Genomic DNA, 16,134 nt, shown 5'->3' with positions numbered 1-16,134 from the left:
CTCCTATGACTATTTTTTTTTTTAAATGAGCTTATCAAATTCAGATGATAACTTAGTAAGTGACTACATGAGTTAAATCTTCAAGTGCTGTGGCCCCAGACATTCTTCAGTAATAGCATTTGTGCTTGTCTACTTCTGGCCTGAACCATTTCTATCTGCTAAGCTGACTACGGTGCATAAAACTAACCAGAATTGGGGGGGAGGTCCCATAATGTTTCTATCAGATGAGCTAAAAACACAGATTCCGAAAAAAGCCTGGTATAAATAATAAGTTCATATTATCAGGGTAAAAGAGGGCAATGAATCTTACAGGTAGAAAAGATGGCATCACAGTCAGCAATTCCCATGGCAGAGACTGCCACAAAAACAGAAGTTTAGGCCAACATCTTAGTTTGAATGTTTCACAGGAAAATGAGGCGATCTACTTAAATGAACTCACAGTTTCAGAGTCACTTAAAACTTGCTTTGAAAAGCAAATGATAATTTGGTAATTTGCTAGTCTTAGCAATAGGTCATTTTTCCCCCCATCTTTTCAATTCAATTTCATAAACATTTATCTTGCAACACTGTATCATACCATATTCTTTCAATGGAACCTGATAAAGTCAGGCTCTGCTTTAAAGATACACCGTTCCTGTTCCACACCTTAATGACCAACTACAACACCATCCCCATTCTACCCCCATAACACCAAATTCTAGAAAAAATTCATTTTTAATATTTTACTGCATAACAGTTTAACACTCCAATATCAGAAAAAAACATGCAATAATCTGTCAATATTTATTCATACTTGATTTGTACTTTTGACTTACTGTTAATTAAAAAGATTTCTAGTCCTATTTTTTTTATTTTTTTAAACATAGCCACTGAATGTCATAAGTAACTACTATCAGATACAAGAATGGGTAGGACCACATCATCATATTTACCTCTTTAATTTTGTTCCTCTTCTCTCGAATATCCGGGTCTGCTGGTTCTCCACTGTTTATCCCTATAAGATTTGGTAAAGGAACAGGGGGCAGTGGCTTGCTGTCTTTCTTTTTCAACTCTTGCACTACTTTGTTCTTTTCTGTCTGAATCTCAGCTTGTATCTCATCACGTGATTTCTTCAATTTCTCCTTAGCCTCTTCCAGAGCCTTTTCATGATCTGCTCGGATCTTATTTCTCAGACGTTCCTCTTCTTCTCTAGAGACACAAATGCTAGTCAGCATCTCATTACTAAAAATACATTGATCATAAACAAACTGCAGCTTCAAAACAGAAGCCACATTCCAAGTTGGTTTACTCTAAATAATTCTAATGATTCAGACAAGTTTATTGCGTAGAAATGTGCATTAACATATTTCAATTTTGCCATGAAGCTCAAAAGATGAACAGCACACACATCAGTGAAAGTATTGTAGAAAAATGTACCATAAGGTATTCTGGATTATACCTAAGCACCTTTGCTTATCTATTCAAGACTTTAGAAAGGAAAAGCTCTACATCCTGTACTTCAACTACAGGATATACGCACAGGCATATCTAACAATCAGTCTTAATATAATCAAAAGGGCTCTTCCTCACCTTCTGCACAATAATACATCACATGCAACTTGTCAAGATCTGGAGTAATAACTACAAAAAATTGCAGTAAGGCCCTTATTAACAATGAGATCGCAGCAAGAGCTGTAAACCCCATCACGCTCTGTTTTGCCTTGAATTCAGTACTTATTGTTCTGATTGGTATCATCTATAAATCTCACAAACTAAAGGCAGAGTTAATTATAAAGCAATTTAAGAACACAAGGGTTTTTAATAAAGCATGCCTTTGAAACTCACTGTTGCCAAAAGCAACAATATCTTGGTTCTAAGCACAATCTTGCACCATGATCTTTAATGATCAGTAAAAGATGAGTGTCACACACAAAACAAGGAGTGCTGTTTTAAAGCCTGTATTAAAAAAAAGGTTATTCTAACAAATGAAAAATGTCCTAAAATGCTTAAAAGCATCAGGAAAATACATATCATGACCCTCAACATAACAAAACCTTCTTTACAGAGTTGTTCAATGACCAATGTAAGCCAAAATAGTTGCAGAGATTAAAAACAATACACTCCCTACCCTCTGCCTCCCTGGACAAAAAAAATATTCTTTTGCCAAAAAACATTAAGTGGATAACGGAAAGAAGAGAAGGCATGCAGCAAACCACATAAGAGATACCAAGCTTGGCCTAACCACTTTTAGTAGGAGCTGAGTCACTTGACACAAATGACATTTTTTTTTCCAGTGTATTGAAGCAGTACTAATGAAAAGGAACAATCGCTTTCTGATACATGACAATCAAAAGCCAATCCAAAATTTACAGAAAACACAACCATGGGATTAACTCTTAAGCATACATTAACAACAAAAAAAGTAGAAGATACCTACATGTTTAAACTGGGCTACTTTTCCTATAAAATTTATTAAAAATATTTGACATCTATGATAAACTGGTAACATTTCAGAGATTCAACCAAACTAAGTAACAGATTGGGGTGCTGCATTGGAATATTTAGACTGCAATATTTAAGAATATGGACAGACCTTACTGAGCTTTCCAAGTAGAGCAGAACTGTTTTTATTAACCTCATAGATCATGTCATGACTATTATACAGCACTGTTTCACCTTTCCAAAATAGGTCGGAGAACAAAGGCAATATGAGTAACTTGCATGAAGTTATGTTTTATATGTTTTAGACAAAAGACATTCTGCTCATTCTGCTTTCTTTACAGTGTCTACTGCATTTTTAATAATGGCTACTGGGATGCTTCAAGTATTAATAGGGGCTTTGAGACACAAGCAGGAAGGATTAAAAAAATCAAGCAGCCATATCTCAAAGATGATGAAAATAATAATAATAAAAGGATAAAAACACTTGCACTCTGGATATAAAAATATTGCCAGATGGTTTGCAGAATTGATCTAAACTGGGGCAGAGAGAAAAGAAGCCCACAAATTAAAAAAAAAAAAAAAAAAAAAAAAAAAAGTATTTTAACAGCACCTAAAAGAGAATAGTCTAAGGATATGCTTTTCCTGAGCAGATGTGACAACGTAAACTTGTAACTACTGCCCTACAATGATAAGGCGGAGCATAGTAAGCATACTCACACACATCTTAAAAAAGCTCTTCTTCCATCTACTTTCTTATTAAAAATACCTCATGAACATGCTCTCTATACTGTATGCCAATACTCAGATTTCCAAGAGAAAGCACAAAAGGTATCCATCAGAAATAAACTACTAAGAACAGCTGTTATACAGAATAGACTAGACTATTGCAGGCCATGTACCAATTTAGGAATGGAGGAAATTCAAAATGTCTTCTCTAACACAATTAAAAGGTAAAAACTTCTTCAGAGTAGAGGGAATATGGAAAGGACACTCAAGCAGATTAGAATGGGAAGAGGCGCATAATAACCCTGTTGCAGAACATCTCAAATTAACCAGATAAGTTGCAGTAAAATAGATAAAAACAAATTGAAAGAAAAAAAAATCACCAACTTGTCCCAATATTTTAAATGCATCATTCTAGAAATAGGAGTCTTAATGTATTAAAGCGATAGTCTACATTTCAGCACAGAAAAGAAATGTAAGATAAGGACTGCTATGTTTTGAGATGCATTAGTTAATGAAAGTTTATGTTCAACATAACGTACAAAATAGAAATCAGAATTAATGCAGATATAAAGCACGCTGAAACGTTAATGAAGTGTTAATGCACTAACTAGCATTTTCTGATTTTAAACTATTCATTCTCTTAATCTTAAAAAACTGCTTTTGAAAACCGACTAAAACTAAAGTGGATTCCCTAAATTTCTTAAAATCCAATTGAATACAATTTCAGTTACTGTCTCACAAACTTTATTTGACAATTTCTATCCTCCTGGACTATAAAAATGTTTGGGCTAAATATTTCTATAATTTAGCACAGTAATAACAGAGCAATCCCCATAGATTAATCCATTTTGTGTAAGGTGTATGACAGTTACAGTTCTCTGATGAAGGATTATCTAAGTCAAAGTGTAGTAAATCGGGCTTCTCGTTCAAGAAATGCACAGTTCAACCCCCCAGTGCACTAGCCCTGACTGTTATCACATAAATACACAGTATATTTTTAAGTTAAAATGTATATACATCTCAGCTGCACTCTTTAGCTCAGCACATGAGCTCAAGGACTTTAAGGCACGTTTTGTTCGCAGTTTGACATAATCTGACATCACTTGATAACACATGCTGTCAACAAAAAGCTTTGTTACACAGACCGTTGTATTAGCACTTTGTTTTTTTCTTAAGTGCTATTATGTTTGCAATTAAAAATTATAGTAGCACTATTACCTTTATATATTTCATCATGAGAATTGTAATGAAATGCTTTAACAGATGCAATGACTGAAAGGCTTTTAAAGAATTTCTTCAGCCACTTTTCATAGTATCATCCACGTCACATTCAGTTTCTCCTAAACAATGAAAATGAAGCACTGAGCTCCTCTTTATGACCATCAAATCCAATCTCATTAATACAGATGAATAGTAGCAGTCCTTCAAAAACTTGAAACCATAGGTCTGTAGTCTGGAAAGCTTTTTTGAAGCTAGCAGAAGGTGGCTTTGTGGGAGATGCAGCTAGACAGAATGAGGTAGCCAGAACTAGAGATCATTTTGCACAGTCACATTTTCACTAAGAAAGAGTATTCTGTGCAGAAACCAAAGACATGGCTTATGGAGAATGAGAAACAGGAAGCATTATTGAGGTATTTTGATTCTTAAACGTTCAGTGTGGGGTTATTGTATTTTGGAAGCATGTTTCTTGTTTTCAAACTCAGTATCTGGAGGCAAGTGATAACATTTACCTTTTGACTAGATCTATTAATGGTTTTGCTAGTAAACACTGAAATCAGGTTTTTCCGTGAGGCTCATCCTTTGAAAAAAAAAAAAAAAAAAAAAAAGGAATTTTTAGAACATGATAATTATGCCTTTCAGGCCTTCATAAAAAGATGTTCATGGTATATCCACATGAACCTAGTTTGCAGAGGCTACTTTACAATAAATGTGCTTTATCTGTAGATATAAAATTTTTGGTAAAGCCTGTGGTTAACACACATGTACCCAAAGACAATCCCCCAAAAAGATGTGAAAAAAATTAACTATGTTTGAGTAGCTAGAGTAAGTGTGACTCACTAAAGTGTGCCACTGTAGTAACATGCTTTGTGCGTTATCACAACTTTGTGCTACCAAAATCAAGCACCATGAAGATTGTACCTAAGTCCTTCCCTTTAATTTTCAGTCCCAGGACAAGTAACTGGTGTTGAACCTTTCTACCATCCTCATTTATTTCCAGATTCAAACAAAGCGTATGAAACAGCCATAACTCAGAAAAGTTTTGAACTCACGTCTAAACTACTACTGAACTACTATATACATTTATATAGTAGTTTTGATTTCTACAGCTCTATAACCCAACAAGATTCATTAAGAAGGTCTGAATGACAGTCTACTTTCCTTCACCCACTCAGCAGTATATTTAAGTGTTTGAAGAAAATATGCAAAGACTCAATATTAAGATGAAAAGCTCTAGCACTAACTGTATGATCAGCCAAAAGTCTTCCAGGAAGTGACATTTTGAAACAAACATACGAAAACAGTAAGATGAAGAGAAAGGTCAACAGGTATTTGAGGGAGTTTACAGTAGATAGTACAAGAGCTTCTTCTGCAGACAGAAATTCACTGTGCAATTACCAATGATGGACAGCCTGAGCTGCAAGAAATGTCATATTGTATGTTCCAGCTGAAGACGTATTTTACCAAATATATTGAAGTATATGACCTTAGCAAAAGAAAAATCACACTCCTAAAAAGTCACATCACTTTTCTTGAGTTCTTAGGCATTATGACATAAGTGAAAATACATAATGAAGTTGTGAAAAGATTTGAAATGTGTGACCAACTGAGACTCCCCACTGCCTCCCACTCCCCACCGAACAGCACCCAAATGCCAACAAACTCCTCATCCAGTATAAGAAAGAGTCAGCAACAGTTCAATGTGCGTAGATATCATTACATTCAATAAATCATGGAGATAAAGAAGAGAGACCTCAAAGGACCAAAACTAAGAACATATTTGCAATTGAATAAAGATTGGAAACAATCCCAGCATAAACACATATCACAATGTGTCAAAAACGGTTTCCCTACCCAACTATCCCCCTGCTCCAGGCAACGCTAGCAAGCTCTTACAATACACACCATTTGGAGTAATTCTTCAAAAACCTTACCTAAAGCAAAGCTATTGCTTCCTTTAGTCACCCCAACAGCTTGTTCTAAAAATTTTGAGACAAAATAGAGAGGTCTACGTACCATGAAACTACATTGGTAGCATCTTTAAAACAAGCAATATTAAAAGGATCATCAAGTGGATGCAAGGACCATAAATAGACCCAAATAATTACAATCTGAAACTAGACAAGTGCATACCAGAAACAGGTGCAAGTTTCTTAAACAATCACTGTAGTTAACTATTGCAGCTGCTTATGCAAGAATATTGTACACAGTCTGCACAAGCAGACAAAATGTCATTCGGAAAAGACCACAAGTTGTAAGCCTTGATAATAGAATCAGTAGGTGAATCTTTATGTGCTACAAATATGCATGAGGTAGGGAAGTTTCTGAACTTAAGAGTAGCCACTAGAGCTTCCCTTGCCCTGATGACTTTTAATGCAAGTCTCTCCTACCTGCTGTGAGAGAACAAGCTTTTGAATAACTGATCTGGAAGAAAAGAAAAGAAGAAAAAAAAAAGCTTTAAAGCTCTTTCATTCAAGATTTAAAAAGAAAACAAAATTAAAGGAAAGAAAACTGGTGACCAGCAACTGCTCTCCCACACTAAAAAGCATAGCATAGGGTTACCAAAGCAAGACAGCAACCAGTTTATTATTGTTTGGATTCTCAGCAGATGGGTAGACAAGAAAAAAAAATTTGAGTCAGTGACTCAAAAAACATTTCACACATTAAGTATTAAAGTTGCTTTTCCTTCCAACATACACCGTTTTATAACATACACACATATTACAAGCCCATCATGTTTTCCTAGGATATGGAGAATACACTTTCAAGCCATGCAAGGACATAGGTTAACTTTCTGGGCGATGAGAGGCAGCAGATAGTAACTAAAGGTACACACTTCTGGAGTGGTTCCTTTTAGACAAAGGTGACAGTAGAACTTATTTCTAGCAGATGGTTACATTGGCATTGACAGGCGGTACTCATGTCATAACATAAACAAGTGTTTCCTTATTCAAGCACTTTTATCCCTCTCCCTCTAGTTTCAGAAATTTGTCTTGCCATTGCACTTTCCCTTGATCTTCATGTTCTTTTTTCCCATCTTCCTTTACTATTATTGATACCGAGTTATCCTCTGCTAGCTCGCTTCTTTGCTGTTCTTCAAGGACAGTTGCCACTCCAAACACCAGTCCTCCTCACTTTCGTCAGTCAAGTTCTTTGGACTGTGCTAAGGAAAGGTGAGAAATAATTCAATGACACAGTTGCTTCCCTTTAATACTAAATAACCGCTCTTAAACTGCATATAGGCTTTCTGCAACACACTTCTTTTCCACCTGTGAACAATAAACAACACAATAGAATAGTTCAGTTAGAAGGAACCTACGAAGATCACCCATTTCGACTGCCTGAACACATCAAGGCTAACCAAAAGGCAAGGCATATTATTAATGGCGTGAACCAAATGCCTCTTGAACACCGACAGTCATGGGGCATCAACCACCTTGCTCAGAAGCCTGTTTCAGGGTTTGACCACCCTCATGGTCAACAAATTTTTCCTGATATCCAGTCTGAACCTCCCCAGCACAGCTTTGTGCTGTTCCCTTGTGTTTTACCATTAGTTAACAGGGAGAAGAAACTGGCGCTTCCTGGTAATGATGTGTCTGATTTCTTTTAATTTTTTTTTTTTAATCTTAGGCCAAAAGCCTGGGCCTTCAGACACTTTCAGCACAGCTCTCAAATTCCTCTCTGTGATGGAAGCTCACAGATTCCGTTCCAATCTCTCTTGTAAAGCAAAAACCTCAGTCTCCAACATTTCTTTGCAGATAGCTGGGTGTCACCTTCAAGTCCAATGAACCGTAACTTTTAATCTTCCTCCCACGTCTTCTGTTCAACAGTGCAAATTTCTCCATTACCCAGATTGCTCGTGTCTGGGCATTTTTATTTTTTTTCCAGAACTTAACAACACCTAAGATTTTCCTGCCTTGTTTCCACATATTTTAAACATGGTCTCTCTTAACCCATTTGTTTAGGGAACCCTCACAGCTTGTTCTGTTCATTCAGCAATCCTGTCAGGAAGACATTTATCAGCTACTTACATCCTTACACTGCCTTGCTGCATTTTCTTTCTGCAAAACTTGTTACTCATTATATATATTTTTGTTGTCACAATGGCAAGAAAACAGCCACTTTTTTAAGTCCAATGTTAAATTTACTAATTCTTGTGGCTGATCATTAAAGGCCAATGCTTGTTGTAACTTCTGTATCTATCTGTACCCAACTGTTTTCCTTTATCTTGTGATGCAGATAGGGTCCTTTGAAGCAGCTCTGGAATAATAATATTTAGAGAGAATTTCAAAAATAGAGATTGAATGGGCACTCAAGAGAACTTGCCAAAGGGACTGGACAGCTGAAGCACATCCCTTATGCATGAAGAGCAAGCCCACTACAAAACTAAAAGCAAAAAAATTCCTTAGTATTGATAGATATGCTAAATTCAAGTTAATGCTTTTCTTGGCACTTGAAAGCACTGTCATAGCCTGCACAGTCAGCTTAATTTTTACTTGGTGAAGAAAGGCAGAGGTTTTCTGCAAACACTCTCCAACAGTTGCATTCATAATAGCAGCTAGACATTTGTCAGTGCTAAAAAGGGTCACTAGAGACCATGTAAGCATTTTATGCTTACCGTAATTACAAAACTAGGATATTTCATGTATCAGCTCATACAGATTTTTCAGATTAATCAAACCAACTATTTCAGGAAGACATTCAATTCAACAGATATTAACAAAAAAATAATTAACAAATAAATATAAATTAACACAATGCTTTACACACATTTTCAATACTGCATAAGCAAGCTTACTGTTTTGTGTGTAGTGTCTTAGTGTGACTCGACAAAACACTTAGAAAATGCAGTTGATGCGTAAAGTTCAAAAACGTAGAGATTTCAATCACTACAGCTCTATCAAAATACTTCCTTAGATCTTTTTCATTTATATGATGTAAAAATGCATACAATTAGATTTGCCTCAAGGCACTAACAATCAAAAATAGGCATTACAACAGAACTTAGGTTGATTAAAGAAAATTCATTTAATGGCTGCAGCTGGTTGCTTTTGTGCAGAATATTAAGCCTCTATAGAGCAAAGTCTCAAACCTGATTGTCAAATCACTTACAATGCTGTTTCTGAAGAAAAAAAGCTATTTTTAGGAATTGATCTTATTTCCAAAAAAAAAAAAAAAAATTTACTAAAAGCTTATGATATTTCAGAATTCTTTATGTTTGATCAAGAAACATGAATCAGAGGAATGTTACCACCTGCCAAATGTAAAAGGATTCTAAACACCTTCTCGGCATAATATTGACTGGAGCATTTTATCTTCATTTCCAGTGTGTAACCCCATGAGACACTCTTTTTTTTTTTTTTTCCCTTAAAATAATAAAGATGGAAGAACTTTGGAAGAAGCTTGAGTGAAAATAGTATATAGACTACAAGAATGATACACAGAAAATGAAATAGGTATAGGACAAGAGCATCGGGTAGGATAAAAAGTTAGAAGTGAGCAAGACAGTAAGAACAAATATCTGGAAAAGTAGAGTTCATTTTGATACAAGATTTTAACAACACCAAAAATCTTGTAGAATACTTTTAAATTCAAGAAGCCTATTACACTTAATGATGTCAAAATAAAAATTACCACTCCAAACCTCTCTAGCTGGAAACTGTTGTGTAAGTTTAGATATGTATATAGTGATCTATCATAGTATTTAGACTCTATACTAATCGCACTCAAGTCCTATAAAGCATTTGCCAACATCTTGCATGCTGTATTCATTCCTGATTTACAAGACTTACCGTTTGATCACAGCAGAATGACACATAGCTGGTCTTGAGATACTGAGAAAACAATTACACAGAACTGCGTTCTCATACAACAGCAGTGCATCATCTGCTAAGCACACTTACATATAGGACAAACAAAGCAGTCCCACTGCTGTCAATAGCACAAATCAGATACTGAAACATGCTCAAGAAGAGAGAAAGAACCAGGGCACTTCATTACACAGCATCAAGTTCTTAAGTATTATTTTATGTCCAACCTACTACTAGTGTCAAAACCAAGTTTCTTATAAGAAAAGGCATAAGCCCAACTACACAAACCAGGAAGGAAACTAAAAATGGTGCATTCTATCACAGAAGTTGCTGCAAATTCTGAAACACTACTGCATTTTCCATACAGCACGAAGTTGTTCTTTTTCAGAAGTAAACTTACTATGCTCTTTACTAAACGTGTTTATTTTTCTTTATGCTACACAAAACTAAGTATATACTCATTTTTTACAACACTTAAAACAAAACTGCTTTGATGGCAACATTTTTCCTAGCAAAACCACAATCCTATTTAAGCTGCCCAACATCCCAAAGATAGCCAGACTTAGATGGCTGATTTCAGATTACTTAAATGTATATATATTCAAACACCTGAAAACCAAGGCACCACAAAATTACAAGTTCCCACTACACCTTAATTCTCAACCTTTTGAACACACGTAGAACAACTAGCACTTCCTACACTACTTAACATTTTAACGTTCCCTGGAGTGAAAAGTTGTGTTTTGTTTTTTTTTAATGCAGTTCTTACATAACTTTTTTACCTACAGAAAATGAATCATGAGTCCCTTTTAGCATAGCACCAGCATCTGTTTCAGTATATGCTGTGAGAACTCGCACTACATCTTCAGCACTACTGTACCGACTTGCTACTCCTTCACTCACTGCACTAGCTACATTGCCTTACAGTTATACCAAAATGGGGCAGGTTCATAATCCAGCTCTGCACAGGAATTTTGGAAGGAGATGGAATAGGAAACAAGAATAAAGCAACAACAAAAGAACTCTAATTATATATGTACAGTACAGACAGCATCCTTGCTCTCCCTTCTTTCCTGATCTTCTTCCTGACCCTAGAGTTACAAATTCCTCCCCCTTCTGTACATTATACTCCCAGAGGAGAAAACAGTTCCTGGAGGCATGCACAAAATCTTCAGGAATCAATGAAAGGCCCCACACAGTCTCCAGAAACTGAACAAGTCCTAAGGCAGGAGTCTTAACCAGCTGAGAAATTCTCTGTCCTGAATACTCACATTGTGAAGACAAAAAGGAATTTCTTAGCACATCTATTGATTATAGTATGTTTGTGTTCAGGTAGTTTAGCTCAATTAACAGAACACTGTGATATTAGCTTGACTAATATGCTACGAACCGTTTCCTAACATTTCACTTTATACAAAAACAGCAATGTATAAAAGAAAATTTAAGCAAAAGAGAAACAGGATTTCACCTGTTTACCTTTACAAGACATAGCTTGAAAGCACTCTTCCAGCAGAGATCAAAGGCTTGCTGAAACCAGTATGTAAGAACATCACAGAGAAAGCTGCATGAATACCTTGCAGTAAGAAGTGCTAAATATTAACATATTAAATACTTAATATACCAGGACAGCCTCGCTCTCCATATGTGCTATTAAACTGACAATACTAAGAACAGACTGAAAGTTTTAATTTAAAATACTAAGTCGATAACAATAAGAAAAAAATAAAACACTGAGCTGTAATATATTGCTGAATTTTAAAAGCATAAAGTAACTGAGTTTTGGAAACTAGAAAGGAAAAAAACGGTGCCATTAAGACACTTGTTGTATATAACTAAGTACATATGTATATATTTAAGAGAAAACTAAGAAGCAGCAATCACTAAAAGGTATGATAATCATTTTAGCATCCCAGTAATTCACAACTGTAATGTTGGAGCTTTACATCCATTACAGACCCTATCATTTGAGCTATAGAAGATGACAACCTTCTGCTATCAGTTACTATGTAGGTCAACAGCAGAGGAAGAGAAACATACCTTAACAGGGTTTCACATGTATCAGCTTGCAGCAGGAGGCAAAAAAAAAAGGCTCAGGCTACAGTTTCACATGATATTTAAGCTGATTAATGCCTAGCTATTGCCAAGTACAAGGTCCCACTCAGCACTGCACCAGCTCTGGCACTTGTCAGTGGCTGGTGAACTGACTGAGGGTCTTAACATAAAAGACTACCTAGGGGCTTGGTTGTGTTGCCCTGGACATTTGTTCACTGAGTTTTGTTGCATGGGCTTAGCAACCTGAGTTAGCTATGGTAGGGTCAGATGACAGCCAAAAGATAACATGAGGAAAGAAGCAGGAGCAATATTCTGTCTATGGATGAGTCCACACTGCCTTCCCATTACAGGGTCTGCCAGAAACAAAAGTGCACATTGTAGCTAAAAGGTGACTTATACCAAAAAACATACTAATTATAGAGCTCTGAGGTACATAGACAGTGCCAACAGTAATAAGGGAGGGGTCTACTGGAAACTGGCAACTACTAGATATACGCATCATAATATATATTATTATATTAAAATAATGGTAGAAGAATAAATTAACTGACTGGACAACCAACATAACACCCAGACCAGAGATCACCAATGTAAGCACAAGCCCTGGCAGGTTAAGTCTTGTGAAGCTCTTCCAACAGCTCCACCAACCCAACTTCCAGTTAGGGAGAAGACGGCCCTATCTTCATTGTATGCCCAAGGCAGAGAAGTCGCATGCATGAGCAGTAGGAAAACATCCCTGGATGAAGAGAATTTGCTCACCACCAGCATGGGTAACCTCTTCCAATGGCGCACAGGAGCACAACTTCTCTGGCCATGCTACACTGACTCACTGATTGCCAGAAAAGTAGGCATTTTTTAGCATCAAGTCAACCAGCACATGAATGATGTCTCCACATCCACTTATGTTGTGAATTTTAGTATTGCTTACATGTAACAGCAGCATTGATAATATGATCAGCAATATTACATAAAACAATATTCCAGCTGTAACTCAATATTCCTTGTGTTGGTTAGCATCTCTGTGCAAATCATTCTTTCAGAGCATTGGTTGCCCTAAAAAAACAAACAAAAAAAAAAAAAAAACAGAGAAAGAAAAGAAAAACTCCCTTACTCCTTATGCTGGTATTCAGGAGACCAGACAGCAAGCCACTCAGTCAGTGGTGAGCTGAGCCACCTGAAAAATCATTGATCATTTAAGGCCACATCAGGCCTCCTAACAGGCTGACTGTCCAAACACTACTGCTGGAACTCAGATACAGGCAAGATTAAATGGCTGACCACATGGGAGAACAGGACATGAAATCCAAGTGTTACAGAACTGCATATTCAAGAATCTTAAAGTAAATTAAAGTAGAGACCAAGCGACAAGGTGCAGTTTTTCTGCACACAAACTCACATGATCAATAACCCCAGTCATTCCCTCTCCCACCATCACATCTAGTTTCTACTCCTCAAGTTTATCCCAATGATATTGCTTCCTCCATACAATAAGTCACTCCCTACCACCCTAAGGCATTATTTATGCCTTACTGAGCACTCCACTGTGCTTGAAATGTCTCCTTTCCCCAGTGCCACTCTGCTAAGTCTTTGATACCTCACTCAGCCAATGCCCACCTCTTCTCGTGTCTCAGACAACACTTTTTTTTTTTTTTTTTTTACTCTGGGAAAAAGGAGAAGGCAGCTAAAATTACTATTTCACAGCCATCCTGTATTATTTTATTTTGTTCAGTGTGTACTTCCTATCTGCAGATTCCAAAGAAATAAATTGTTCCTTTTCATCACCAAGGCCCTCTGGTAACCCAGACTTACCCCTTCCCCAGGTTCTTGTTCCTAATCAGATACTCATTTCCCTTTTCCTTTTCCCACCCCCTCTACTGTAGAAATAAGAACTCTATCTGACCTGTAGCAATGCCTTTTTCCTGCAGCCTGTGTTCAAAAGTGGTACCACAATAAATATGGTGACTCCTTCCTTTTATAACATGAGTCTTCTCAGCTTCCAGAAGTAATGCTGAAGATCCTCACAAACCAAAGAAAAAGAGCTGAAGAAAGTTAGTAGTTTAAAGCAATAGCCATGATATGACTATTCTTTTAGCCTAAAAAGTACTCATTTTTTCAAATATAATAGTTGAGAGCTAGCAAAAATACACATAAAATGGCTATTGCAAAGGCAGAGTTGCAAACAGCATATAGAATAGACTCTGAGATGGCAAACTTTCAGGTAAGCAGATGGCACTAGACTTCTTTGCACGGAAATCCCCCAGCAGTTTCCACAGAGCACTACAGAACAGACTACTCTCACACAGATGTTCTGTCAACACAAGCTAAACTTCTATAACACTATTTACTCACCCAGCCTGAGTTGCTTTGCACATCCCTGAAGCAACAGTGCTGTAAATATACTACTGAAAGTCCACTTGCACTACTCAGTTTTATCCTCCTCAGGCTATAATTGTTGCTATATTGCTATATGATAAGTTGATATTTTTATATCAATGTTTAAAATCACAATAGTGGTCAATGTGCATGGCACCATAAGACATGCACTCAAATGTACAGCACAGAACCTGAAGAGGAAGAAGAATCCTTGGGAGCTATTCATATAGGAAACTGACACTAGCTCTTCATTGCAGTGGGTCAACATCACTAGGGTTTTACTGCTTAGGCTGAACAAGTTCTAAAAATACAGGTCTCAGCAATTTCTCTTGATTTCTCTTACCACCAGAAAACAGTTATATGCAGTCCTTCGGGTCAATACAGCTTCAATGATGGTCAATTAGCATTGCTTTGGTGTGGGAGCAGCATTTTATCAGTCTGAAAGACAGATTAGCTCCTTGCACTTAGTGTTGGCAGGATCATTCCAGTTGCGATACTCCCTTGCTACTATGTGGCAGCAGTTTAAAAAGTAGTCCTACTTCAGAGAAATTAGAAGAATTATAGAGCAATGATAGAAAAAATTAATTTTATCTCAGTCTCAGAATGTCAGTAGCTTTTAGAAGATATTTCATCATATGTCATGAGAAAAAGACAGGAAAGGAACAGCAGGCAATGGTACAAAGCCTTTACTTACTTCAAGGGGAAAAAAATATATAGGACTTATTTTATACTGTGAACCAGAAGGAATGCAAAAAAGTATATCCACACTGCAGTCTCTGTCCTCTTGTAACAGTAATATTGGTTTAATTAAAATGGAAATACTCTACAGAAAGTTCTCCCATACCACACCTCTGGGAGTGGTTAGACGGAGAGAACAGCAAATCTTTATACCTCTCTACTTGTCAAATCAGCCAAATCAGTAACTGAAGACAGAGCAATGGGCTATCTGGAAATAATGATGTACTGTCCAATCTGCACTTCTCCACAGAGCAAAACTATCTCATTACTCACAAAATTCTTTAATCTTATCAATAAATCAGAGGATGAAAGACAAGTGTGTGACAAGTTATTTAGCCTTCCAAGTGCTTCCAGTAAGTTTCCACATAAAAAAATCCACCCTACTAATAAACTACATAATGATGATTCAGGAGACTGATAATTGGGTGGATCTTTTTTCCTATTAAAAAAGGGAAGAAAACCAATAGTGGGTCAGTTACTCCCCAGAACATATTTATATTTATTCATATTATATATATATATGAAATAATGCAACTCACAAAACTCAGTACATGTATATAAATTTATTATATAGAGTAAACAAGCATGCAGTACAAGTATTGATAAACCAAAAGACTGCACTCTCTATGACCTACAGTCCATCAAGAGCTTGGGCTCAGCTCGACCAAAAACTTAACGTTATGACAGGATACTCTAACTGTTTTAAGTCTCAAAAGGTAAGAAAAACAGTGAAATTGCTGAGACAGTAATTTAACTCAGAAGAAAAATACTGACAAAAGACATAAGACGTTCAGGA

At 36.5% G+C, this 16,134-nt stretch overlaps 1 protein-coding gene across 2 annotated transcripts in view; it reads right to left on the bottom strand.

Annotated features, from left to right (window-relative positions):
- MAN1A2 (mannosidase alpha class 1A member 2) overlaps positions 1 to 16,134 on the bottom strand; it is a 135,598-nt gene that overhangs the window by 105,503 nt on the left and 13,961 nt on the right. Inside the window, exon 2 of one of the 2 annotated variants that reach the window (XM_021278243.4) lies at positions 933 to 1,188. The exons of the other annotated variant lie outside the window; for it this stretch is intronic. Within the exon in view, the coding sequence (XP_021133918.2) occupies positions 933 to 1,188 (256 nt within the window). The remainder of the gene's footprint in view (positions 1 to 932; positions 1,189 to 16,134) is intronic. 2 annotated transcript variants of the gene reach the window in all.

This window comes from Anas platyrhynchos, chromosome 1, assembly GCF_047663525.1.
Source record: "Anas platyrhynchos isolate ZD024472 breed Pekin duck chromosome 1, IASCAAS_PekinDuck_T2T, whole genome shotgun sequence".
Taxonomy (NCBI): domain Eukaryota; kingdom Metazoa; phylum Chordata; class Aves; order Anseriformes; family Anatidae; genus Anas; species Anas platyrhynchos.
Note: the sequence above shows the minus strand (reverse complement) of the source record. Positions and strands in the feature narration are given on the sequence as shown.